At 50.1% G+C, this 27,863-nt stretch overlaps 1 protein-coding gene across 2 annotated transcripts in view; it reads left to right on the top strand.

The window, feature by feature from the left end:
- SNX29 (sorting nexin 29) overlaps positions 1 to 27,863 on the top strand; it is a 476,114-nt gene that overhangs the window by 113,189 nt on the left and 335,062 nt on the right. For both annotated transcript variants that reach the window (XM_080829802.1, XM_080829803.1), the window contains exons 12-13: positions 2,622 to 2,685; positions 5,061 to 5,189. In XM_080829802.1, the coding sequence (XP_080685928.1) occupies positions 2,622 to 2,685; positions 5,061 to 5,189 (193 nt within the window). The remainder of the gene's footprint in view (positions 1 to 2,621; positions 2,686 to 5,060; positions 5,190 to 27,863) is intronic.

The following is a 27,863-nucleotide window of genomic DNA, read 5'->3' as shown; positions in this document are numbered from 1 at the left end:
ATAGAGACTAAAACAGTAAGCAGATGTGCGGTGCCGGGGAGAGGGGAGAAAATTACAAGTTAGGCAGTGCCTCTGCTGGCGCGTGTCACTGGTGCTCAGAGAAATAGCATGTTTATGTGATCTGTGAAAACCAACCCCAGTGTTACCGCTGGCTGTGCTGCCCGTTCACTGCAAGGTGAACGTGTGTGAAAGCAAAGTCTGTCCCAAGCGTTTGCTCATGGGTAGCTGCCAACTTGGGGCATTTCCTGTGTCATTGTGACTGTGAATGTGCTGTGATGGTGGTCTAGGGAAGGCCAGAGGAATCGTCTCCCAGCCTCGTTTATCCTTCTGGTTCCTGGTATCGTGATGGTGAGCTTAGCCTTGGTCATCGCACTGTTTTCTCATGGGTGGCCCCTGGGTGGTGTGGTCGGGTCCCTTCAGGGTGAGCCTGTGGCCCAGCTCTCTCATTCCAGCGACTGTGACTTTTGGCTGAAAGAACATTCATGTTTTCTGGGACTTTCTGGGGACTGCTGCCTCCTCCAAGTTGTCCTTCCCCCGTGGAACACGCAGTTTTTAGCTATAATAAGGGGCAGTATCTGGGATCCCTTCATGCTGTGCCCCCAAAACCCAGCCTCTCTGTCTCTTCCAAGTGACACCTTGGTCTTTGGGTCTGATTTCCACGTTGCCCATGGTGATCTTGGTAGACACTTAAGAAAATTCTGATACAGGGCGCCTGGGTGGCTCAGTGGGTTAAGCCTCTGCCTTCAGCTCAGGTCATGATCTCAGGGCCCTGGGATCGAGCCCCGCATCGGGCTCTCTGCTTGGTGGGGAGCCTGATTTCCCCCCCCTTCTCTCTGCCTGCCTCTCTGCCTACTTGTGATTGTTCTCTGTCAAATAAATAAATAAAATCTTAAAAAAAAAAAAAAAGAAAATTCTGTTACCTAGTCTGCTGCTCTAGGGCTTAGACCCCTTTAAAAAAAACTTTTATTTCCCAAGGTTGAGGTGCACAGGAACTCTGTAAAATCTCCTAACTCCTGAAAATGTGCTGATTGAACCAACTCCCGCTTGGGTCGTCAGTGCTACCTTGTCCCCCTCTTGCTGTCCCCTGCTGTTGAAGGAAGCGCTGCTAATTACGGTAATAGGTAACATGTTGAGTGTCGACTGTGTGCTGGGTCTTTTCTAAGCACCTCACTTCCATATTACAGATTGAATCCTCAGGACGCTTGTATGAACTAGTGACTATCGAGATCCCATTTCGTAGACAGGGAGCCAATGCTCAGAGAGGGTGGGTAACTTGCCCAGCGTTAACCGGCTGCAGAGTCAGAATTTGAACCCAGGTCCTAGGTTTTAAAATTCAGGACGCTGAACCACTTCTCTGCATTTGCTGCGGTGTGTCTTCCAGGCTGGGAACTCGGATTGCCTCCTCAATTCCTCTGCGAGGAATGTGGCATTAACACCCCTCTGAATTTTGGCAGAGGTGGAAGCCCGCTTGAGGTTACCAGGCAGGAAGTGGCTGTGCTGGGGCTTAAAGTTGGATCTGCCCAGCCGTGGAGCCTGTTGATGGCAGCTCTTTATGGATCCCTCCCCCTGTCCCTGGAGTGGAAGCTGCCGCCCCTCCCAGCTCCCCACGAAAGTGACTTCTCTCCAGCTCTTGGTCCTGCCAAAGGCCTTTTCCACGATTCTTTGCTTTAGGGTGTGGAAGGTGACTTTAGACCCTATGGCCTTATCCCAGTGTGGATTTCTGCTCTGCACTGAGCGTCTTCATCCTGTGGTTGTGAAAACTGACACCAGAGTAGTCAGGTACTGATCGTTTGCACGTCGGAAGTGCTCGTTACAGGGCAGCTGTTACTCCTGTTGTTAGTTTCTATGGTTTTGTAGTTGGGTATGAATAGTTTGCATTGCTCATTGTCCGTGAACCTGTACCAAGCACCAAGCACCCAGCGTGCTGGACTTCTGGGGACCCAAGGTGCCTGACCTGTAGTGTACCTTTAAGGAGTTGTAAGCTAATAGTAAGAGAAAGGTGGTTCATTATTGCACATTCTGCTGTTGGTGAGGGGTGGGGAAGTCACGGAGGGCTTCCTGGACGGTGTGCCTTTTCAGCTGGGCCTGAATGAAAGAGCAGCGTTTTAATAGACTGGACGTTGGGCGTGAACCTAAGAGAAGACAGGTTCTGACCATGAAATCCAACGATTTGTGGATAGGGTCAAAACAGTGCAGTTAAAATCATTCCGGAGAGTCTCTGAGGATGGCCTCTGGTCAGAAGCTGCTGTCTCTGCAGTTGAGGCCAGGCAGAGGGGCAGGCGATGCCTGGTGACCCCAGGAGGGGGGGCAGGACACACATGTCACAAGGCTCATGCGTGTGGGTGGTGAGTGTTCCCTCCCGTAGAGGCTTGGCAGTGGAGTGTGCTGCCTGAGGAGAGCCCTCCACGCTCCTCCCCCTGCCCGGCCCTCCCGCTTCGTGTGGCTAGGAGTGATGCGCTGCGCCCTTTAGGTCTTGGGAGACTGCACGGGAATTAATTTTGACAGGGGAAAGGGAACTTGGCTAGACAGCCTGCCCTAAATAGCACATAAACCAGCTTGGTGAGGGGACGGTGAAGCAGGCGGGATCTGCCGATGAATCTTGACTTTCTTTCTTCCCTCAGGTGAACTGCGACAAGCCATTGTGGCCATGATGAACAGGAAGGACGAGCTAGAAGAAGAGAACAGGTACTTGCTGATTTTTCAGGCTTGAGGAGGAGACTCTTGGACGCAACAGCTCTGGGACAGAGTCTCACGGATGCAGGAAATTTTGCTTTGACAGGGTTGTGATCAGTGCTCTCTGCTCGTGTGGGATGTACCACTTGAGGACTGGCAGGGACTGAAAACCTCCCAATCGTGGCTCTGCCTTGCAACACAATAAGAATTTGGTAAAGCAGCACTCTCCAACATCTTTTTTTAAAAAAGGGACTTTGAGATATAATTCACACGTTATATAATTGACCTGTTTAAAGGGTACAGTTCAGTGTCGGCAGACGTGCAGCCATCACCAGGGTCCTCTTCTAGAATGTTCTCACCACCTCACAAAGACCCCCCCAATATCTGTTAGCCTGCTTCCTTTGAATGCCCCCCCTCTCACCCCACCCCCGGCCCCCAAGAAGCCTTCGGAGTAACCTTTTTTTTTTTATTTAAGATTTTATTTATTTATTTGACAGAGAGAGACCACAAGGAGGCAGAGAGGCAGGCAGAGAGAGAGAGGGGGAAGCAGGCTCCCTGCTGAGCAGATCCTGATGCAGTACTCCATCCCAGGACCTTGAGATCATGACTTGAGCCGAAGGCAGCGTCTTAACCCACTGAGCCACCCAGGCACCCTCGGAATAACCTTTTATTTGAGGGCCTATCTTACCATGTCGCAGGCACTCAGATACTTAGTTTCCTCAAATCAGGGATACCTAGGGCAAGATGGTATTTTGCTTCTTTTTGGCTTGTTCAGAAGAAGCCCAGTTACAGACCGTGAGACGGTGAAGGGCTTTATTGTGCTGGGTTCCCCTTTGAAGACAGTGGTCGCTCCCTGCCCCACATTAGCTATGCTGCTCCCACCTGGCTGCCTTCAACGGGAGCTTCTCCACTGACTAGGGCTGTTGGTGGAGGGATTTGCCTGCGGTTATAGCTTCCGTGAGCCTGATTGTCCTGTCTCCCTGGGGGTTAGCGACGGGCGCACATGTGCCTGTGGGGATGTAGTCATGTTGCTTTCTTACTCTTTGACTCAGAGCTGGAATTAAGTGTCCATGGTGACAGGCAATCATGATTGTCTTTTTTAAACCTTATTTGGGCCGTGCTTGACAAGCTTCTTCCTCGTCCTTAATGGAAACACGTAAAGGCAAACAGCATGATTTCTAAAACAAAGATAATTTTTTAAAAGAGAAATCTGAGACAGCACAATTTTCCAACTAAAATAAACTTTGAATGAAGAGCTTGTAGACAACACAGGATTCTTTTTTCTTGCTCCAGCTGGAGCTGTTCTCTTGGCAGAAGCCATGGGTTCCGTCTTACCTTGCGAGGAACAATAGTTCTGTCTGTCAATTTCTCCTAACCAGTCGGGGAGATAATCGCACCACGTTTGTGTCCTGGGGTTCTGGGCCCAAGAAGACTCCCAAGAAGAGAGTTTTTTACTGAGAGTTTTTACTGAGAGTTTTACTGGTGGCCCAAGAAAACTCCCAAGAAGAGAGTTTTTCAAAGCTTGGAAGGAATGTGGGCCTTCGAGTTGAGTGAGTGATTGGAAGTGGGGGTGGGGGTGTCTGCCAAGTTCACAGTCACACTTCTGTCTCTCTCCTGATGTCACCTGGCATATGGACACTAGATTTGGGATGTAGGTGCCCCAGAGTAAGTAAATGTTCTCTAGAAAGAGCCATTTGAGGTCCAGAAGTAAACGGGAAGTCCGAACCATGTTTGGCACACACCGTGGTGGCAGCTTCCGGCTCTTTCTGGAAGAGCTGCCATCTTGTCTGCTTTTCAAGACCAAGGATGACCAGTGGATGTGTTTTGGAGGGTTAACTCCGAAACACGACACAGAGCAGGATCCCTGTGGTATGAGACCAGATTAGGCTATAGAACGCTACGTCTGCTTGTGTCACCTGGAGATGCTGTGACCGGAGGCCGGTGTGCTTGGTGGGTAGAAGTGGAAATGAGAGGAGTCCTCCGTCTCCGTCCACTGCTGCTGCTCACGGGACCCTGGCATCCCTGCCCTGGTTCCGTCTCTTCTTGTGTGGCTGTGACAAAAAGGTCTCCTTTCATGCGCCGCTCCTTGCGGTGAGATACCTTGAAAGGGGCTTGCCTGGGGGTCTCTCCACTGCTTGTTTGCCTATGACTGACGCTGCTCATGGGCCATGGGGCGGGGAGGTACAGAGTCTGGGCCACCTCCTGGCTCTTAACTCAGAGGCTCTTGAGCAGATTTCGGGCTCTCTGGGTCTCCTTCCACTAGACAGACTGGAATGAGGGCTGTGCAGACCCTCGTGGGAAATGAAGGGGTGCGGACGTAGATGAATCTGTGTCGTGGTGTGGCAGGCTCTGCTGACTGTGTCTGAACAGATGGTCCCTCTGCCCAGATCTTTGCGGAACCTGCTGGACGGGGAGATGGAGCATTCAGCGGCGCTGCGGCAGGAGGTCGACACCTTGAAAAAGAAGGTGGCCGAGCAGGAGGAGCGGCACGTCCTGAAGGTCCAGGCGCTGGCAAGGTGGGCGGAGCAGAGGGCCCGACAAGGCGGTGTGGGGGCGGGCCGTGGCTTTGTGTGAACCCCAAGCACACCCTTCGCCCGCGCTTCAAGTTAAACAACAAAAGGCAGTGGAAATCTATGCATTTGAAATGTTAACTTAATGGATAATTATTGCATAATCTGTATGCATATGGTTCGAAATACAACGGTGCAGTCCCCTGGAGGTGGGCGGTGCCAGCCGTTCCAAGCTGCTTCTTCGCCTCCCTCTCTCTTTCCTTACTTTGACCCCCGTGAACGACGGTCGTGTGTCCCACACCCCCTCCCCGGACAGTGTGGAGATGGTTCCCTACTGGGCTACGTGGGGCCGCCCTCGTGATCGGGATTGCTGGTCGTTGTCACCAGAGGGGGGTTCAACAAGGGTGCCGGCAGCCAGGCGTCCGAGGTTCATGAGGATGTGCTAAGACAAGAATGTTGTTTGTAACGATGCCACCGTGCACAGCCTTTGCTTTCATCACTTGGTTCTCCTAAATTCGTTGGAAAAATTCCTGGAGGTAGAACTGATGTGTCAAAGTATAGTGGTTTCCTAAGGTGCATAAAGGTCAACCCCTCTTCTGCCCTTCCCCCCACCCCCCTAACCTTAGAGGCTGAGGTATTGTGTGTCCCGCGGCAGCGGGTGGGAAGGCCTGCTTCTGCCCGGCCGTGCCCGTTGGGGTCTGGTCCCACTTCTGGGTCCCTGAAAACCTCACAGATGGTTTTCGTCTGCATCTTCCTAATGAAGAATACAGTTAAGCCTGTTCTTAGTAAAGAGCCATTTTATTTCCTTTCCTCTGATTGAGTTTATATCCTATTAAAGAAAACTCACAATCTCAAGTCTCATAAAAATGTGGCTTTTCCTGCGTTTCTTCACATGCAAACATTTTTATGGACTGCCCTTAAGATCTATAGCCTGTCATTTCTTAGTCTGCTTCTCTGAAGCACTAAGATTTCATCTGAGTGACTTTTATGTGCCTGGATGTGGCATTTCATTGAGGTAGTGAACCGCATGAAAATCACTTCCATTTGTTGGACATTTGAGTTTGAGGTTTTTCCTGTTTTAGGTAGGATAAGCAGTTTACTGGTGGTTCTTTAAAGATGTTATAAAATAAGACCAGGAGGGACGCCTGGGTGGCTCAGTTGGTTAAGCGGCCGCCTCTTGATTTTGGCTCCGGTCATGATAATCTGGGTTGAGATCCAGCCCCGTGTTGGGCTCTGCGCTCAGTGGGGAGTCTGCTTGAGAGTCTCTCCTTCTGCCCCCTCCCTGCTCACATGTGCTTTCTTTCTAGAAAAAATAACAAAAACCAAACCACCCCAGGAGCTGGGGTTCTGTGGCTGTGCAGGGCAGTCCAGAGCTCGGGCGTTCACGCAGCCTTACTGCCCAGGCACTGTCCGGTGACGTGTGTGGCACTAGTGGCATTGTTACATAAACGTAATCGAATGTGGTGCAAGGATCTCGTATACAGTTTTAGCTGCAACTTCTCTGCGTTCCTCATACTTTGAAACACCCTCTCGAGAACGGCAGAAAGTTGAATGACCGGGATAAGTACGGTCCCCAGTGTTTTCTCCACGGGACCACCATTCAGTCTGGCCATACCAGGGTTCTGGGGTAGAATTGTGCATGTTTACGATAAAGGCTGAAGTCTGCCGAGACTGGTTCTGAGTCACAGACGGCTGGTCTGGGCCATTTGGGATTGTGTGAGGAGGCTGCTTAGCCTTGAGTCCCCGCTCCGTTGCTTGCGGATTGTGTTTCTGGGTGAGGGCTGAAGGTGAGCAGGCGCGCATTTCCTCGTTTAGGAAATAGGGAGATGATCTTCTGCACCAGGAAGGACAAAATGAGAGCTGTATGGAGAGGACAGGAGGCTCTGGAAAGAAGCGGTCTAGTGCAGCTTATAGTAAGTGTGTTTTAGTATATGGTAATTCTGAGGAGAATTTTAGCCCATGAATGGAATAGAAAAAAACTATCTCTGAGGTGGTTTTTAGCATCTGGAGTGTCCCCACTGGAACCACAGGTAGCTAAGAGTGGAAGGGGCCTGAAGGCTTGCAGTCTGCATGTACAAGGAACCTGTGTGAAATGGCAGGTACTTGAGCAGGAGAGAGCAGGAAGGAAGCCGCTGGAGCAGCTGGGTGTGGATGTACGTTTTGATACCGCCCAATTGCTGAGCCGTTCCAGAGAGTTCCTGTGCCAGTTGCCGGAACTTTGATCATGAGGCTGCAGTCACTTGAAGGCTTGGTTGGGACTGGAGGGTCCACTCTTTTTTGTTTGTTTGTTTTTTGATTTGTGTGTTTGAGAGAGCACACATGTGTGCACCAGAGGGGCAGAGGCAGAGGGAGAGGACCCCAGGCTGACTCCCTGCTCAGCGAGGGGCCTGGTGCAGAGCTCAGCTCCAGCACCCCAAGATCATGACCCAAGCCGAAATCAGGAGTTGATGCTCTACTGATAGAGCCAGCCAGGTGCCCCTGGAGGGTCTACCTTCAAGTTCACTCGTGTGGGTCTTGGTTCCCTGCCACGTGGGCCTCTTCAGGAGGGCTGCGCACAGCAGCTCGTTTCCTGGAGTGTGAGTAAGCTAAGAGCAGTGCACACGCCACACGGAAGACATGGCCTTCCACAACCTGGTCTCGGGAATGAGACCCTGTCCGTTTCCCTGTTTCCTGTTGTCACACAGATCAGTCCTGACTTTGTGTAGGAGGGGGCTGCACAGGGATGTGCCTTCTGAGAGGCAGAGGTCTTTGGGGGTCAGTTGAGAGCCTGTCTCCCCTGGCCACCAGGATTCTTTTTCTCCCTGGGGTGGACACTATCCCAGTCCTGTTGGGGGGTTCTTCCTTCCTGTTCCGTGGGATTTGGTGGGACTGAGTCTACCACCACCTACCACCACCTACCGGCTCCAGAGCACGGCAGTGACGCAGGCGTGGTTCGTCAGCTGCTTCTATTGCTTGGTCACGGTGACTGGGTCACAGGTGTGCAGCCACGTTGACCGGCTAAGAGGCAATTAGAGCATTGTTGAGAGGATGGGGTGTAAGGCAGACACTGTCGGGAGCAGTCTTTGCGGCTCTGTGGGCGGATCCTGACCTCAAATGGCGACAACACAGTGGAGAAATGGGCGGGGCAGGGGTGGGGGAAGAAATAGGGTGGTCCTAGTTCTGTGTACCTTGAGCTCCTGGATCCAGTCTTTTCTTGAGCTGTTGTTCCTCTGGACTTAGCAGTCACGCAAACTAATAAATTCCCTTTGTTACTCAAGTCAGTTTGTGAATGGTCTTCGCTGTTAAAATCCTGAATCCTAACTAACCAGACTTCTTCCACTGTGTGAGAGGGGGTTGGAGGGAGTTGTGTTTCCTTAGTGCCCAAGTAAAATTCCTCCCTCAGCCGGCTCCATGAGGACATGTGCAGCTGGTCATGATACGGGGGGTGGGGGGTAAAGAGCGTGTCCTGCTGAGAACACCCTGGGTTGCTCCCAGAGCCGCAGTCCGGGCCTGGGCTTCCTGTCTCCTGTCGGGACCAGCCTTAGTATTACTGTTGGTCACATCTTCATCTCCTGTTGGGGAGCTTGGGTGTGCAAAGGAGAACAGACTGGTTGTGTGATGGAACCATTTCTCTGACCTTCCCGAGCCTCTGGTTCCTCCTCTGTGGAAAATTTAGAAGGTCTTTTCTGTATCTCCTGGGAGGTGACAGAAAGCAGGCTGCGGTGTGGTGTGTGCGGTGAGTGCTGGCTTGCAAGGGCTGTGTCTAACCCTTGGCTGCGGAGGTGGCGCAGTGACTGGTCCTGGCTGGGCCTCCTCACAGCTTCTCACGTCTTCCTTTCTTGGCGCGTGAACAGGTGCATAATAATCTGAACTAATATTAATAAGCTTTTCGCTGCAGAAGTCTAAACCAAATGAGCTTGGCTCAACAGGGGAATTTGATGGTGGTGGGACCGGTCACTCTCCCCAGGTGATGCTGGACCCGGGTTCTCCACTGAGGTCATTGCTTTCTCTCCCCTGCTCTTGGCTGTGTGTGTGTCCTTGGGTAGGGCCTCTGCACATAGCAGCAAACTGGCCTCTGGTAGTGCCAAGCCTTGTGCAGGAACCAGAGAGGAGAGGCTTTCTCTTTTGTCCGTATATATCCTCTTAGATCTTCGCTGTGGCCAGGAGTGAGCAGAAGGCCGTGATGCGCTGCCTCGCCAGGTCTCCAGGGCAGGCAGTGGGCAGATAAATCTCGTCTGTTACACTTCCTCGTAGGTTTGTGGGGAAGGTGACAGGAGCTAATGCTCCTGAAGCCCTCAGGAGATCTCCAGGCTCATCATAAATGCTCAGTGGATGTTCCCAGATTTTGTGTGACTGGTATATTGGCCGTAGGTGGCTAGGGCTGCTGAGGCCTGGTGAGAGCTTGCAGGGCTGTCCCTTGTCCTATTTTTTCCCTGTAATGAGCCTCTGGGAGCCTTTAGCCACTGGCCTTCACTTGACCTTGAGCTCCTCCCAGTGTTTTTTTCCAGCCCTGGGTGCCTAGCAAGTGTCCCTTTGAGTTGTTGAGTAGTTACCTGTCGTGACCATGTCCTGTGTGTGAGACAGAACTGTACTGCCCAGTCTGTAGGGGAAGGCTCGCTAAGGCTCTTGGGCACCCACTCCCATCATTCTGTCTGGCCCCTGGGGAGACCTTCACTGGCTTTCCAGTCTCTGCCTTTTGTTGTTTTTCAATTAGAGAAATGCGGGAGGAGTATGCTTTTAGTGAAAAAGGACAGTAAATGTCTTCATTGATGATGGTTTTCATCCCAGCCGTCCAGTGGTCAGAGTGGAGAAGGTCAAACGCAGTCTCTGTGTTCTCTTTTCTGTCTTGCCTTTGTTTGGATCTTAATGTCCAGTAATAATTTGACCTCCTTAGCAAGCACCGAATCTTGTAGACTTGCAGTTCCCAGGCTCTAGAAGAATCTGTATTCTTTTTTTTCAAATAAAAATAATTGGGGGAAGAAATTTGGGTCACGTGCCCTTTATTGTACTGAAGCAAAGTGCATAGCTACGATAACCTACGTGTAGAAGTAATTCTTAAACAAGAGTAACACTGTGATGGCTACAAAGGAGAAAGAAAAGGAAATGAATCCATGGTAAAAAATAGATTTTAAAATCGATGGGCTGGGTATGGCTTTGCTGGAAAACATGCAGTTAAGTGATTGCCCCTACTCAGAATGCATGAGTTTGGATTAAAGGCGCTAAGAAGATCACAAAACATTCTTTATAAGAACAGAAAACGGAAGAGCAGAGTATAGTAGGTTCTAGGGTAGAAACCAGTGTGTCGTGTGGATATTGAACTAGATTGTCCGGTCAGACTAGAAACAAATTTTGCACCTACGTGAAGGGCCCAGGATAATTGCAGGTACGACAGGATGTAGGTCACTCCTGGGTGCGGGACCACCTTGTCCCTCTGGATAGCCATGTCTCAGGCCCTGCTGGATAAATGCTGGCGACGGCCGTTAAGTGTCTCCACACTTTTGTGTTGTGCCAAACATGAGTCACCGGGGGAGCTTTAGAAATGACTATATGCATACCTCTAGGAGATGGTGGTATCCCGGTGAGAGTCCTTACCTTAGCCCTTACCCCGTGTTCTCATTTTCAACACAGTTTGCAAATACGCCGTCAGAATTGGGTGGGAGCCTTCTGGCCCATTTTGAGTTGGTTTAGTCTCTGATTGGCTTTGACTGAGGACTAGACCCTGACCACAGTGAATTGCCTGTTGAGCTCCCGCTGTGTGTCCTGGCCTACTCTGGTGCTCCTGGGCCTCACTTCCCCCTTGGACATGAAGCTTGCTTCCCCCAAGGTCACTGGCTCCTGCTGTTGGCCAAGTCTTTTTAGCTGAATGAGCTGTGCTCTTCCTCATTCTTCACGCTGTCCTTGTCAGCCTCTGGCAGGTCCTTGATGACTTACACCAGAGCAGTCACGGATTGTTGAGTGAATGGGGTGGGACGAGGAGGAGTAGAAGACGTACGTGTCAGGGCGGGAGACAAGATGCTTAGGGGAGCTGGGTTCCTGAAGCTTAGCGCTACTGAAATTGGGTGCAGGGTGGTTCGTGCTTGTGTGTTCATTTGTTGGGTCGCTGCTCTGGCATGTGTTCTGTGTTATGCATAGTCAGTCAGATGAACAAGACCGAGCTGACTTGCACCTGTAGGTGTGAAAATCGAGGGAGGTGGGATATGCATAAACAAAGATTTTAACCTTTGACCGACACTGGCCTACGCTCCAGCTGAGTTGGAAGGAAGTCAAGGGTCATGGTTATGGGGCAAGCCTTGGTTGGATTGGAGCCCTGCCTCTCAAGGTCAGTTGTAGGGGAAGGTGAATAAGAAACCCATTCCGAGGGTCCTGCCGGTGCTTCTGCCACTACTAGTTGGGGGATTTCTGGTGGGAATTGTACCCCTAATGCTTCTCACCTAGAAAACCGGGACAATCGTCTCTCCCTTCTAGATGCTGTCGAACAGATAATGCATGGAAAGCGCTGAGCACATTGAGCGCCCTGAGTGAGTACTGGGTAAAAGCCAGCCGTGGTTGTTCCTGGTCTCTTGCAAGTAAATTATTCCTCCATCCAAGCTTGCAAAGAGTCATTTTTTGGAGTTAATCTAGCCTGCTGTTGCTCAGATGTAACTAACCTTCTAATAAAGAATTCTTTGGGTTGAAGAGCTGAATGCCTCACTTAGACTTGGCTATATACTACATTCACCAGGGGAGCTTTTAAAACTGTGTCCAAAACCCCAGAAAACCAACGTCCAGGCTGCCCCTGCAGACCAACTAGGTCAGCCTCTGGAAGTGAAACCCGACCTGGTGCAGTGATTCTCGTGCTCAGCCTAGGCTGACCATCCGGTGGTTCCCAGAAGCTCTCCTCCAACTTCAGTGTCTCCCCCAGGTGCCCCTGGTGATCATGGTAGACTGCACGGTTTTGGCAGTGCTGGGCGGAGCCCATTAGCAAGTACTTCTTGAAAGCTCCGGGTGACGCTGATGCCTCTGGTTCTTCAAGACTCTGCATGGGGAAGTTCTCTGAGACCACCTGGGCTTGGCCGCAGCTGATGGCACCTGTAATCTGTCTTTCACAGCCAAGTTAGGCGTTAGTTTTGTATGCTGGTTTGAAAAACAACACGCTGATCCACTAAGGATTAGCACCGGTAACATCTGTGTTTGCTTTTGATGATATTTTTAAGGTTGATTTATTTGAGATAGCATGGGAAGGAGAAGAGGGAGAGAGAAACTCAGGCGGACTCCACGCTGAGCGCAGAGCCTGATGCAGGACTGGGTCCTGTGATCCGGAGATCAGACTTGAGCCAAAGTCAAGAGTCAGGCGCTTCGTTGATGGTTGTATCCAGGCAGCCTGATAAACATTCTAAAAGACTTTATTTTAGAGGGGGGTGGAGGGGTAGAGGGCGAGAGAGCATGCCTTAGGCAGACTCCACGCTGAGCACATAGCCTGACACGGGGCTTGATCTCCCAACCTTGAGATCAGGAGCTGAGCCGAAACCCAGAGTCGGTCACCTATCCGACTGTGCCACCCAGTGCCCCTTTTGCTGATCTTTTTAAGTTGATGATCAGTACCATGCAGGCTGGCTTTGGGTGGGTTTTGAAGGCTCTGTATGTGTGGTATTAGCATGAACCCATCGTCCTGCACCTTGACTTGCTGTCCTGACATTGAATTGGACGCTGTCATGTACAGATGGATGCACATGGGGCTCCAGGGCAGAATTCTGTCGTGACTAGTCAGCTGGAGAGCTCCTGAGAAAGCTCCTGCTTTTCTGTGCTGCTAAAAAAACCCAAAAACAAATAAAAACCCAAAAAACAAATACCTTTTTAAAGTGTAAATGCAACATAAGCTGAAATGGGAAAGAGCATCCCAGATCTCCCAACCCTAGCATAACTATTATTTCCCCTTAGTCCATTTAAGGACAATTGTTTTATAGATCTAACACCTCAATGTGTGCATGCAGTCTTTTTTCATAACGTTTTCTTGTGTTGCTATGTAGATTTCAAGTTACGTTTAGAGATTCCCCTCCCCCGCCCCTTGGAATATAAAAATAATTTACAAATTACAATCCTTAAGTCTGAGGATAAGAGCAGTTTAAAGGAGGAAATCCCCTGGACACGACTACCATTAATGTGTTTTATTTCTTATTTATGAGGCATTTTATTCCTGTTCATTTTATGGATGTATTCATTTTACATAATTCAGATCATTCTGAATCTGTAAGTTGGTCTGCTTTGAAAAGCAATTAGCGTCCCACCATGAGCACTTCCTTGTGTTATTCCCTTTCGTGGCTTTCCCTTTCAAAGGCTGCGTGGAGTTCTGTGTTGGATTGTGTCCTCGTTTCTCACACCGCTTCCTTAGCCATGCCGCTCCACTCTTCTCCCTCCCTGTACACCTAGGATTTCTGGGAACACATTTTTTTGGTAAACTTTTATGTCTTTTTTGTTTTGAAGTCCTTCGTCTAGATTTCTAGAGGTGGAATTCCCATGTTAGAAGGGCTCTGTAAAGGGACGTCTGGTGGCTCAGTGGGTGAAGTGTCTGCCTTGGGCTCAGGTCATGATCCCAGGGTCCTGGGGTCGAGCCCGGAATCAGGCTCCCGGCTCCATCTGCTTTGTGCTGTCACTCTGCTCTCTCTCAAATTAATAAAATCTTAAAAAAAAGGCGGGGGGGGAAATCTGTAAAGGCTCTTGATCCATATTGCCAGAATTCTCTCCGGGGAAGAGGTGGAGGGCCTGCCTCTTTGTCCTTTGTGACAGCTGTAAAGGTCCCTACACTTGACTTCGTGGTTTCCACATGGGTTCATGTTTGGGCTGCTTCTAGTTCTCTGCGATTCTAGATGCTGGCCGAGACGGTGTCCTTGTGCCTGTCACTTGTTTTCCCCTCTGTGAACATCTGTCCTCTGTGCATACTGGCAGGAGGAGGATCACAGGGCAAGAGATATGAATGTTTTCATGGCCAAAGTGAGGGCTTGCTGTGGCTGCAGGGTGACGTGGGAGGACTTGGGAATCGATTTTTTCACCCTTCATCACCACTCGGCTCCTGCTTTGGGGAGAGAGGAAGGTGAAGGTGTCCTCGGTATGGGTGATTCCCCGGCTGACTTTTCTTGAGGGAGGAGAGACAAGGGGATCCTCCCTCCCCCAGACACAAAGGTGGAAAAGCCAAATGTGTTAACAACTGAATTTAAAACTATGAGACACCAGGAGCAGTGGAGAGTCCGCTAAGTTCCTTTACACCCCTTCCAGAATTGCATGACCCATGCGAGTTTCCTCGATACCTATTCTGTATGAAAACCACGGACGGGGAACAGGGGAGAAGGAGCATCACGGCATCTGTTCGAGCAATCACGTACTAGGGAGAAAGCCATGTGCTTGTTTATTTTCTCTAATGCTTCCAGAATCCAATCAAAGACTCAGGTTTTGTTGATGAACTAAAATTCTTAGGGGGAGTAAGCAGCAAGGTATATTTGCACGAACAGCTGCATCTTGAAGCACGTGCCCACATTGAGTGGTTACGCGTTAGAGCCATTAGTAGTCGGTGCCAGATGTTCCCCGCAAAATGTGCACCAAACATGGATTTGGGCGGTTCATCAAGATGCGAAAAATCTGCAGCTGCCGGGGGAGTAGGGAGAAGGTTGTGTTGGAAACATTGCCGCAGCCCGTCCCTTTCCCCATCAGAGCGCTGGAGCAGGAGGTAAAAAGTTACCCGAACCAATAAATATGAAAGAACTCTGATTAAAGGGTTATGATAATTATCCACGGCAGGGGCAGCCCCACCCCTTACCATTCATTAATGCTCCATTTGCTGCTATATGCTAATGAGTGGTAGGTAGAGCAATCTGGAGAAGTATATGAAAATAACAGAAGGGGTTTGAGGAAGGCAGAAGAGCCAGGGAAAGGAGACTGATTGGAGGGGAGGGAGCGCACTGTCCAAAGTGAGCGTTGGCATTGGTGCTACCAGAGAGAAGTGGTTGCAGTGAGCCAGTTGGACCTGGCTGGTCCCGGAAGCTGGAGCCCGTTGCTCCGCTGAACGCCCTGGTGTTTCCTCTTTGTCTTGGGAGAGGCAGAACTTGGAACGTGGTTATTTGTAGGAAATTTTTCGAACCTTGCCTTTCCGGTGCGGTTCACAAGGTGGCAATTTCCATGTCACTGAACATGAAGCCCGGGTCTTAAATCGAGCCAGCATGCGAATGCCCTGCAGGCGGTGACAGTGGCGATGACATCACTGCCTCGCTCCTTCTGGTTATTTTGGAGCCGGGGAGGGGAGAAACAGGAAGCTCAGCGGAGGGGATATTCTTGGCAGCGGCAGAAATGCAGCTTAAAGAGAGACAACTGTCAAGTTGAGGGATTCTGCAAGTTGGTGAAGTTGATTTGCTCGCTGAGCAAATGAAAGTTCGCGAAGTTTGTTCTGGGTTCCGAACACACCGTACAGACGCTCACCTGCCATCATGCGGCTCCTACAGCCAATCCACCGTCACAAAAACATTTTAAGCTGAAGATCTGTTTCTCCATTTTTTCCCCCCTAACTTAGCCAACTTATACATCATTCGTTTCAGATGTAGAGTTCAGTAATTAATCAGTTGCTTATAAACCCAGTGCGGGTCACATCATGTGCCCTCCTCAACGCCCACCACCCAGTTACCCCATCTGCCACCCAGCTTCCCCCCAGCAACCCTCACTTTGTTTCCTGTAGTTAAAAGTCTCATGGTTTGTCTCCCTCTCTGATTTCTTCCCCTTCCATTTTTTCCACCCTTCCCCTGTGATCCTCTGCGCTGTTTCTTACATCCCACATGAGTGAAACCATAGGATAAATGTCTTTCTCTGACTGACTGACTTGCTTAGCTCAGTACCTTCCAGTTCTACCCATGTCAGTGTGAAAGGAAAGCTTTCATCCTTTCTGATGGCTGAGTAATATTCCATTGTCTATATTTTTTTGTTTTATTTTATTTTATTTTTTCATCTGTCAATGGACGTCTGGGCTCCATCCATAGTTTGGCTATTGTGGACATCGCTGCTCTGAATATTGAGGTGCAGGTGCCCCTTTGGATCACAACATTTTTGTTGTTGGGGTGAATCCCTACTAGTGCAGTTGCTGGGTCATGGGATAGCTCTGTTTTTAAAGATTTTATTTATTTATTTATTTATTTATTTATTTGATAGACAGAGATCACAAGTAGTCAGAGAGGCAGGCAGAGAGAGAGGAGGAAGCAGCCTCCCTGTCGAGCAGAGAGCCCGATGTAGGGCTCGATCCCAGGACTCTGGGATCATGACCTGAGCCGAAGGCAGAGGCTTTAACCCACTGAGCCACCCAGGTGCCCCGATAGCTCTGTTTTTAATATCTTGAGGCACCTCCATGCTGTTTTCCAGAGTGGCTGCACCCGCTTGCATTCCCACCGACAGTGTAGGAGGGTTCCCCTTTCTCCACATCCTCGCCAACATCTGTCGTTTCTTGACTTGTTAATTTTAGCCATTTTGACTGGTGTGAGGTGGTATCTCATTGTGGTTTTGATTTGTATTTCCCTGATGCCGAGTGATGTGGAGCATTTCTTCATGTGTTTGTTGGCCATTTGTATGTCATCTTTGGAGAAATGTCTGTTCATGTCTTCTGCTCATATTTTGATTGGATTATTTGCTCTTAGGGTGTTGAGTTTGATAAGTTCTTTATAGATTTGGGATACCAGCCCTTTATCTGATATGTCATTTGCGAATATCTCCCATTCCCTAGGTTGCCTTTTAGTTGTGTTGATTGTTTCCTTTGCTGTGCAAAAGCTTTTTATCTTCTTATTTGATTAAAACTCTCCACAGTGTAGGGATAGAGGGAACATACCCCAGTATCCTGAAAGCCCCCAGTGAGGATTATTCTCGATGGGGAAAAACAGAGTTTTTCCCCTGAGGTCAGGAATACAGCAGGGAGGTTCACTCTCAGCACTGCTGTTCAACGTAGTTACTGGAAGTCCTAGCCTCAGCAATCAGACAACAAAAAGAAACAAAAGGCATCCGAATTGGCAAAGAGAAAGGCAGACTCTCAATCTTTGCAGATGACGTGCTATTGTAGGTGGAAAACCCAGAGGACTCTACCCTAAAATTGCTGGAACTCACACATGAATTCAGCAACGTGGCAGGATATAAAACCAATGCACAGAAATCATTTCCATTTCCATACATCAACAGTGAGGCAGAAGAAAGAGAAATTAAGGAATCGATGCCATTTACAATTGCACCAAAACCCTTAAGATACCTAGGAATAAACCTAACCAAAGAGGTAAAGGGTCTAGACTCTAAAAATTCCAGAACACTTACAAAAGAAATTTAGGTCTCCAAAGACCTAAAGAGATAGAAAAACGTTCCATGCTCACGGATTGGAGGAATAAACATTGTGAAAATGTCTATGCTACCCAGAGCAATATACATTCAGAGCAATCCCTATCAGCATTTTTCACAGAGCTGAAATAAATAATCCTAAAGTCTGTATGGAACCAGAAAAGCCATCCTGAGTACCCCAAGGCATGCTGAGGAAGAAAACCAAAACTGGGGGCATCACAGCGCTGGACTTTATGCTGTTACAAAGCTGTAGTCCTCAAGACAATATGGTACTGGCACAAAAAACCTCGATCAATGAACAGAAGAGAGACCCCAGAAATAGACCCTCAATTCTCTGGTCAACTAATCTTCGACAAAGCAGGACAGAATATCCAATGGAAAACAGACAAGTGTCTTCAACAAATGGTGTTGGGAAAATTGGATGGCCACATGCAGAAGAATGAAACTGGACCACTTTCTACACCATACACAAAGATAAACTCAAAACGGATGAAAGGCCTCCATAGGAGAGAGGAATCCATCAAAATCCTGAAGGAGAACACAGGCAGCAACCTCTTCAACCTCGGCTGCAGCAACTTCTTGGTAGACACGTCTCCAAAGGCCAGGGAGAACTGGGACTTCCATCTCGAGGAGCTAACTGTTTCTCCAAATGCAGTACGTCTGAGGCGCTCCCAGTGCAGCCTCACCGAGCACGGAGCTGTGCGGGCTAGGGGGTGGGGGTGGGGGGCTGGGACACCACCTACTGAGCTGTGATAAAATCCACTTGTGAGGGGCGCCTGAGTGGCTCAGTTGGTGAAAGCCTCTGCCTTTGGCTCAGGTCGTGATCCCAGGGTCCTGGGATCGAGCCCCGCATCGGGCTCTCTGCTCAGCAGGGAGCCTGCTTCCCCCTCTCTCTCTGCCTACCTCTCTGACTACTTGTGATCTGTTAAATTAAAAAAAAAAATAGCTTAAAAACAAAACAAAACAAAAAAAACCCACTTGTGAACCACGCTCCTGAAAAGGCAACTTGAAAATGATCACTTAGGGTGGAAGAGGTTTGCCGTTGAGTCCAGTCCTGCCTTGTTTCTGCTCTGTGATCCACACGGGGCTTGTGCATCTCTTCCTCACCCGCTGGGGCCGTAGCCCGGTGGGGTTTCCCCTGGAGCTGAGTTAATGGCATTTTTTCTTAGTTACCATTTTTTCTTCATTGACTGCTCTGTGAAATTTCCTAATGCAGTCTCTGTCTTGCCTGTGTTCTCTGCCCTCTTATTAGCTGTTTATTTCTCCATGGCATTTGGCATCATCTAGCCCATTGCTTACTGTGTTCACAACGGCTGCCTTGTTTTTCTTAGGTTGCGAGCCTCACAGGGCAGGGACCGTTGTCTCATTCGTTCATGGATCTGTCTCAGGGACCAGCGACATGCCTGGCATGTAATAGGGCCCAGAAGTGTCTTGAAAGAACAAATGTGTGTTGGTCAGTTGTTTCTATGTTGTTGCCCTGTTGCAGTTGGCTTGGCTTTCTAAGGTCCTTTCATGGGTTAAGAAGGCTGCTAGAGCTCCAGCTGTCACATCTGCATTCCAGGGAGCAGGAAGGATGAAGGGGAGTGGAGGGGGCGGGGCAGAAAGTGTGTTGACGACTACTTTCTTTTTTTTTTTTTTTAATGTTTATTTTAAAGAGCATGAGTGTATGGGGAGGGGCAAAGGGAGAGGGTTAGAGAGATTCCTGAGCAGGTTCTATGTTCAGTGCCTTTCTTGCACACAGTCCTCCCTTGTTGGGAAGTCACTTTTGTTCCATAGAAGGGTGAGGTTTAGTTTTATGGTTATTGGTATATTTCCTTGCCCCCATGGTGATGAGTAAAATGGCTTTTTAAAAAAAAACATATTTATTTTAGAGAGTGAGAGAGCATATGCAAGTGGGGAGGGCGCAGAGGGAGAATGAGAGGGGAAGCAGACCCCTCACTGAGCGGGGGGCCCAGTGTGGGGCTTGATCTCAGGACCCTGAGATCCTAACCTGAGCTGAAACCGGGAGTCACATGTTGAGTTGACTGAGCCACCCAGGCGCCCCTCAATGGCTTTTGAGTCTGAAAGACCTTGGCTCAGATCTCTGTTCTGAGCACCTGCGTAACACACTACCTGTGTGATACATGGCAAGTTACTTTATCTCTGTGAGCCTCAATTAAAAAATCTATAGAAAAGGATAATAAAGAGCCTTTTCGTGGGTGATGGTAAGGACTGAGGAACCTAACCAGGTGCAGTTCGGTGGCAGGACATGGTTGGAGGTCATGGTTGGAGGTCAAGGTCATGGTTGGAGGCTGTTCTGTATCCTCCTGTGATCTCTCTCTCTCTCTCTTTTTTTTAAAGATTTTATTTATTTATTTGACAGAGAGACATATCACAAGTAGGCAGAGAGGTAGGCAGAGGTGGGGTGGGGAAGCAGGCTCCCTGTTGAGCAGAGAGCCTGATGCAGGGCTCGAATCCAGGACCCTGAGATCATGACCTGAGCCGAAGGCAGAGGCTTAACCCACCCAGGCGCCCCTCCTCCCGTGATCTTGATCACCATCGTAGCCAGTGATGGTTTCCACATGCCAGGGATCCAAGGATGACAAAGACATGGTCTCCGTGTTCTAGAAGCTCATAGGAGGGTGCGCTAGGCAGATGAGTCCGTGCAAGGGGAGAGAGGCACAATTCTGGACGGTATGTTGAGGAAGCTCCAGATAGCTTGGGGGGTTTGTAGTCTGGGGTCCTGAAGTCCAGGGTATATTTGGGGAATGATGAAGGGATGAAGAAGGACCTAGAGACAGTTCCACAGGTCCCACAGAGAGGTCTGGCCCTGATTCTGTGAACGGGGAGGAGCTGGCAAAGGCCCTGAAACAGGAGGGTTCTTGATCAGGTCTGTCCTGTGGGCCGTCCCCTCTCCCAGGCCCTGTGGAGAGCTGGACGGGAGAAGCCGAGTCTTGGAGGGATGAATGTGGGCCGGAGCCGCACGGGCAAGAGGTGGTGGTGGTCACACCTACGTAGGGCCGGCGATTCTGGAGAGAAGACACAGCGGTGAGGCCACAGTGGGGTCAACAGTGAAGGGTAGGATTGGTCCGCACGTGGGTTAGGGCCTGTCTGCCCGGCAGCCTTCCTTCCCTGGGGGCAAGCGGGAGGAGAAACAAGCTGTGAAGGAAGTACAGCAGAGGACCCTACCCAGCCTGGGGCCTGGCTGGAACCAGTGTTTTCACTGCGATGTTTAGCTCATGACTGAGCATCCTTTCTAGTGGCGAGTGAGGCAGTGGGAACGCCAGGCCCCGTGCCCTGTGCGGATGCCGGCCCAAAGCCTCTGCTGACGAGTCCGTTACTGCGCAGTGAGGACGTCTTGAGGTGGGGTGTGCAAGCCCGCGTTGCTTGGTAGTTCCTGTGGTCCCAACATCAGCAGGCCTCAGGCCCACAGGAGGGGGTTTTTCCTTGGTCCCTAGGGCAGTCACAGCTTGGCAGTTGGGCTCACTGGTGCAGAGTGAGGCTAATGTGTTTTTGACTCATTTATCTGACTTGAAAATGGTTCAGCTGGGCAAGAGATGTGGTCCTGTAGCAGACGGACGTGCTATGATGGTGTGCATCAGGGACGTGACCTGGATTTTCTTTCCGGGTTGGCTGCTGATGAGCTTGTGACCTTGGCTTTTCGAGGACCTAACCAGGCCAGGATAGCCCTGTCCTTCTCTGCCACATGGTGACGGAATGAAACTTCGTATCTGTTTGCTCCTGTTTCTTGCTTAACTGTCTGATCTTGTTATTTGCCAGACACACAGGAGCAGAGGAGTCTAACCCACAGCACCCAGCCTCAGTGGTTACTAACATTTTGTCGCTCTGCTTCTGCCTATCCCTTCACGCTGTTTGGTGTTAATGCTGGAGTGCTTCAAGTGCTAGATATTAGATTACCTGTGAAATTGGTTGTATATGAATCTCTGACAGATAGGGACTTGTGAAAAAACATAGCCATATGCAGCGCTGTTAACATCTTTAATACCATTAGCAACAGTCTGTTGGTACTCGCTAGTTTCCAAATTCAAAGATACTTGGTTGTCTCCGATTCTTAGAGTGGCTTCGTTTGAATCTGTTTTGATTTTACTTTCAGAGGTATAAATCTGCCCATGCCCTTCTCATGATTGAAACCCTCTGCATTCAGGAAAAAAAAAAATTCACACCCTTGACCATGGCCCGCCAGCCCTGCACGATGTCACCTGTGCCCACCTGCCTCCCTCTGGGGATCTTTGCTGTTTCTTGTGCCTGGAACATTCTGCCCCCCAGGTCCTGGCATGGCTGCTGCTCCTCCTGATCTCTGAAGAGAGGGCAGCCTTGTCTACGGAGGCTTCCCCCTTTCTCTGGACCTCTTAATCCCTTCAGGTCCTAAGCTTCTGTACACATGTTCTTGGACAGATGTCCTCTCTTTGATGTTGACCTCCTTCCTATGGGTGTCTGTCTCCGAGGGCGGGGGCCAGGCCTCTTTGACTGCTCCGTTGTCCCTGGTGCCTATTGTGTGAGTGGACAATTGCCTGGCACAGCTCCTCTGCACAGCGTGGCCAGGAAGCCTGCCGCACTCGTCTCTTGCTGGGAGAAGGTGTGTCTGTCTCTCTTTCTGTAACCGTGTTGGGATAGGTTGCTCAGGCCTTCAGAAGCAGATAGCTATTCGTTCTGTAATAACACTCTGTAGATAACGCATAGTAGAATCTTTGGTTTCTGTCACTCTTTCCTGTTAAGAGGAGGGCCCGAATGCATATTGAAGCCCTCAGCTCCCAGTCAAGTCTGGGAAACTGGCTAACAGACCGGGAAGTCGGGACCCCTGCAGGTGGGCCGCTCAGGATTTTGTCTGCTGGTGTCTGGAGAGGAGACCATCTAGCCTGGTGGCTTGTGCCCCCGACTTCAGCCCTGTCTTTCCTGTGCTGCGTAACTGAGTGCATCCCTTCCCCGAACCTCAAGTTGCATGAGATGGGGTGAGCCAGCCTCTCCAAAGCAGTAGGCAGCAAAGCTTTCCTTGGTCTCTACACTTGCTGCTCGGAGACTGACGTCTGCTCACAGCATCAAATTCGCTGACCGTTAGGCTGGGAGACGAACGAGCGCACACTGCTGAACAGATAGATGCTGCCCATTAATTAGGGTTAAAACGTGGCTTAACATCTTCTTTCCTTTTGGTGGTTCTTTTTTTTTTTGGACTGGGGATTGCTTGTTTGGTTTCTTAGCAGCTCACTTACCCCCCACAGTGGCCATTGTGTTGGGTCCTGTGCTTCTGTGTTTACGGGAGAGAGGGGCCTGGATTAGGCAAATTGCCCAGGGTCACACCCAGACAGCAGGCTGGGCCCAAGGCCAGATGCATAACGGATGGGCTGGGCTGGGATTTGAAGCTCTGCCTGCCTCCTCACTCTGTCAGGTCTCCTGGACCTCCCTCTTCACGGTCATCAGGATGGTGTTCATACCGTGTGATGGTCACAGTGTGTCTCTTTGGTGGTCTGTTTTTTGTGTCTGTCCCAGCCCTGGCTGCTTGCAGTCCATGATAATGACGGTTGACAAAGGGGCCACCTCCCGCATTTCTTAGTTCCCAAATAGCATCTCATTCTGAACCTTCATCTTTTTGCCCCTCGAAGTCTCCTGGCCGGTCTCCTGGTATGTGCGGCACAGGCCGAAAGCTTCTGTCGCCTGTGCCCATGGATTGGTTTTCCCCGGATCTTCACGGGGAACTTGAGAATGAAGCTTTCTCAGAAAGTTCTATGTAGCAAGACAGTGTGACAGGAAGACAAATTGTCGGGCTTTAAATGGAAGAAAAACAGGAGGCAATTTGTCTGATGTGTTCCAGTTCTGTTCTTTTTACCTTCTTCTAGTCTGAGTTATGGAGACAGTTTCTTTTCACGTTGAAGGTTAAACTGCTGGGAGGTGTTTTATCAGGGAATGTTCTATGAAAGCATTAAGAACAATTAGACATGGAGTCCTTTTTTATTTTTTTTGCAGATTTTGACATCTAAGTCATTGGAAACTTGGCTCTCTTTTGCTCTTCCTTAAAAGAATTGTGAGAGCGCTGGAATGAGATGGATTGTGGTGGGGGAGTTGGGCAACGGGCTTACTGTATTTGCCCGGAAGGAGAAAAAAACATTTACTTCTGGAAGTGGAGTCTCTTCCCCGGGCCTGAGGGGGCTTCATGGGGCAGCTGTGCCCTCTCCTCTGAGACCTTTGAGATGGATCAGGCTGGTCTTCTGTAGATCTGGGAGGCTTTTCTTCCTTGCCCTGACTCTGCTTTTTAATGAAATATTTGGGGCCTCTCTGAAGATGATCTGTCTCCTACGGGACTGCGACTCCCTTGAGAGAGGGGGTCCCGGTTTTGGCCTCCTCTCTGTCTGTTCAGGCCTGAAGCCTGTACCTAACTTAACACAGGAGATGATTGGCATCTGGAGTATTTGAGGAATGAATGAGTGTAGCTTGACTAACCCCTGTCCTCTTGCTTCCTACTCGCCCGCCCCCTCGTCCTTGTACCTGTGACACCCTCTGCTGGATGCCTCGGTCCAGTTGGAGCTCAGCCCCTTCCCACTGCAAGGCCACTCTCCTGCCTGTTGCATCTGTGCTGAGCAGAAGAGAAAACTATCCCAGGAGGAGGTGAATTTGGTGGGAAGGCTTGTGACAATGTAATTAGATGTCTGTGACTGCCTGGAAATATTCTGTACATTATGTTGATAGAAGAATACTGTGTTAAGTCAGTGAATTCAGAATAACACACGATTTAGCAAGCCTTTGGGAGCAACAGCTAACAAGAAGAGCTCCTGAATGTTTACCTGCTTGAGAGCACGGGAACAAGGCGAGCCAAGGACACAGTTGCTGCCAGGTACAGGGAGGGATCTGGTGTGGGTTGGAGGACACCAGATCTCTCTGATGGGCTTGGTGTAGAGACTGGTGCTATGCTTTACTGGAAGAGAAGAGGGCTGACTGGGCTGGGTGGCTGCTGAGAGCGCTAGGGGGACCCAGAGCTTATCTGGTTGCCCTCTTGGAGGGGCCACACCAGCATGAAGACCCTGAGTGATCACCAGCCCTTTGACCTCTTCTGCTGTTCTCCGGACAGCGCCACAAGGAGGGGACCTGGGCCCACAGGCATGATACGATGTGCACTCAAGAGTTCAATTGACCTGGGTGTAGTCACGTCCCTTTGCTTCATGCTGTGTGACCTGGGGCACCGTTGAACCTGTTCCTTCGTTTGTAATGTGGGGGTGTGAACAAGCCCTTAGCCTCGTGCTCAGTGCATGGTTTTTGCCTATGAAATCCTGAACTCCAACCTACTTGGCCCGGTGAGTGCCCAGGACGTCTTCGAACACCTGCTGCTGGGTTAGAACTGTCCTCCCGGCAGGAAGACGCCTGTTGTGGGTGTCTGTGGAGACCACCTCTTGTTCGCTGTCACAGTAATTTGGACAGATGAAGCTGCCGATGACCTCTGCCAAGGACACTGGTCCAACAGAGGGCTTCTTTGGCTCCCAAGAGTGGTTGGCATCTCCACAAGTATGTTGGCGACTCCCTGCCAAGTTCATCCCCAGTTCTGCCAAATTCCCAGGTCCTGGCAGAGCCTACAGAGAACTCTGGGGAGCTGGCTGCCATCCCCCTCGGTCCAGGGACAGTGGCTCAGCTCACTGGGTGTTTGACCACTCCCCGAACAGGAGAGCTGATTCCTGGCAGTCTCTGGGCCCAGCATGGGGCAGATAAGAGAGGACCTGGAGAACTCCAGTCATTTCCGGGGCTAGGCTTTGGCTTCAGATGTTTGACTACACTTGTATCCCTATGGAGATGAGGAATTTTCACTAAGCTGGAGACTGCCTCTCCTTGGAGTGTTAATTCAAGGTGGTAACCTCACCAGTAGGAGGAGGGTAGGAGCGCACAGCTCCAGGGTGCTGGCCAGGAGGGATGTAGGCATGAGTAGCTTGTTGCCACTGCTGTATCCTTTGCTTCTGGCAGACGTGAGCCCTCAGTCCCTGCCCTCCTTGATGTAGCCCCACGATCTTCTTAGTCCCGTGTCTGGGCATCCATTCTGATCAGAGTTGGTTCTTTAGGGAATATCTCTTCTTTACCTTTCCTGTCTCTCTGACACCTAAGAAAGGCTCTTTCCAGGAAAGGTTAGAGTAGCCAAACATCTTTAACAAATGGGTCCAAGTCCACCTGGGGATGAAGAGCTTGACCCAAGCCCAGAGGAGCACCGACCTTGTCATGATGGGCAGGCCTGGTCACAGGGCCATGGCGCTGGTTGAGCTGACGGTGCTGCTGGCCTCTGAACATTGCCTCATGTGCCTTCCTTGCCGGGTTCATGCCGTACGTGGCCATCGTAGGAAAAAGTGTTTAGTCTTAACGTGAAGAAACTTGCCTGGGTGGAGAATGCTTGACTTTCACCTTGTTGGGGTTCATGACCTGTAGGAACCTGTGTCTGGGGGCTTCCATGTCCTGGTGAGCAGCCCAGCCCACCAACTTCGAAGGGTCCTAGCCAGAAAAATGTCACAAACAAAGCTTTTAACGATCACTCAGAGCTATTACGATTCTATATGTAGGTAATTCCCAGGATAGGCAAATTTGTCAAGACAGGAAGTAGGTGTCTGGTGGTTGTTGTTGGGTATCGGTTGGGGATGACTGCTAATGGATACAGGGTTTCTTTTTAGGGGGATGAAAATGTTCTGGAATGAGTGCTGACAGCTCATGATATTTGGGCATATTTATGAACTGCAGAACTATACGCTTTCCAGGGGCGAATTGTGATTTGTATCTTAATGAAAAATGTGGGACAAGTGCATGGAGATTTTAAGCAAAACAGTCCACTTTTACTAAGAGCTGCTGTTTATTGAGTACTTAAAACAGTAACTTGGTGATACAAATGCTGTGCCATTCCCTATTTCTGCTTCTCTCTGGACCCTCCCTGGGGAAAGAAAGAGGGTGGGCTTTCCCTTTGCGGCCCAGGTAGTAGAAACTTGAAAGCTTTCGTTACTGACCGTGCACACGGAGCAATTACTGTGTGTGTGGCTTTGAAATATGCAAACTGTCCTTTCCTCTCTTAGGTCCTCTTTGGGATGTTGACACATTACAACCAATCAAAGTGCACACCTGGTTGCTTTTTTGACAGAGCGGCCGTCATAACTTCATCTTTTGTTCCTGCAACCCTTCTTTCTCCCGAGGAGTACGTCTGTCTGTCGCCTCTGAACATCCTGTGCAGTTGAAGTTCTCCCCATGATGGCCAGTGGAGTCCCATTTTCACCTTCCGACGTCCAAGGGCTTCCATATAGATGATGTCCTCTCCTGTGGACTTAGCATCCACTCTTCCCTCCTCGTTCTGCACTCCAGAAACTGCACATGGATGGACTCCATCCCTGTGCTCCTCTGCCCCCCACCTTCCAGCGGGGGTTCGGTCTGCTTGGTGGATGGGAGGTGGTGGCATGGGGAGACGAGGTGGGGCACTTATTCCTCTGGCTCCCTCCCTGCTAGGCCTCAGGCTGGCGGTGGCTGTGTTCCTGTCCTGGAGACCACAGGTCCTTAGGTGTCTGCCCGTGTCATTCTGGGTTCTGGTCACGGCTATCTCCCGTTGACCTTCAGGCCTGTAGGAGTGTGGCATGGGGGTGCTTCCCACTATGGCCAGCCCCCGAGTCTGTCACCATCCCTTGCTGGTTTCTCTTCACCTTGTCCACGTAAAGAGCTTCTTCATTAAACCCCACGATCTCCCCCTTTTGACTGTGCTATCGTCTGCTGGACTGTGACTGAACTGAACCAGTTCAGTTGATCTAGCTGCGTGGCTTGGCACTTGGTTGTTCCTCTCCCAGAATCCGCTTTGCCCCAGATCATGGCAGATACCCAGGCTCATGGTGGTTGTTACCACCTCGAAGGGGACTCATCTGCCTACACTCCTACCCCTTCTGTTCAAGGGCCATGACTGACATACTTATAGCACTGAGACTCCTGAAATCATCTTTTATTTCATTGGTTGGTTTTGCCCAGGGTATTCTGGCTCTCCCAAGCAGACAAGGGGTTAGCAAACTTTTCCTGTAAAGGTCCAGAAAGTAAATATTTTTGGCTTAGCAGGCTGGATGGTCTCTGCCGCAACCACTAAAGTCTTCTGTCATAGCAAGAAAGCAGCCACAGAGACAAAATGGATGAGCTTGTCTTTGTTCCTGGAAAACATACTAAAAACCGAGCAGAGACTTGTGGTGGGTAAATGACCTCTTAATACAGCTATGACAGAACAACACCAAAATAAGTGTGATGAATTTGGCCTGTGGGCCGTTGTTTGAGAACTATCAGCTAGACTGAAAGCTCCACGAGCATTGGAACCGTATTTGTCTTGTTCGCTTTGGGCCCCAGGGGTTTGAGTGTGGACCAGCACGTAGGAGGTGTGTGGCAAACGTTCACCGAATGCAGACA

This window comes from Martes martes, assembly GCF_963455335.1.
Source record: "Martes martes genome assembly, chromosome: 18".
In the NCBI taxonomy this organism is placed as follows: domain Eukaryota; kingdom Metazoa; phylum Chordata; class Mammalia; order Carnivora; family Mustelidae; genus Martes; species Martes martes.
The sequence above is the reverse complement of the archived record's forward strand: the minus strand, read 5'-3'. Positions and strand labels throughout refer to the sequence as shown.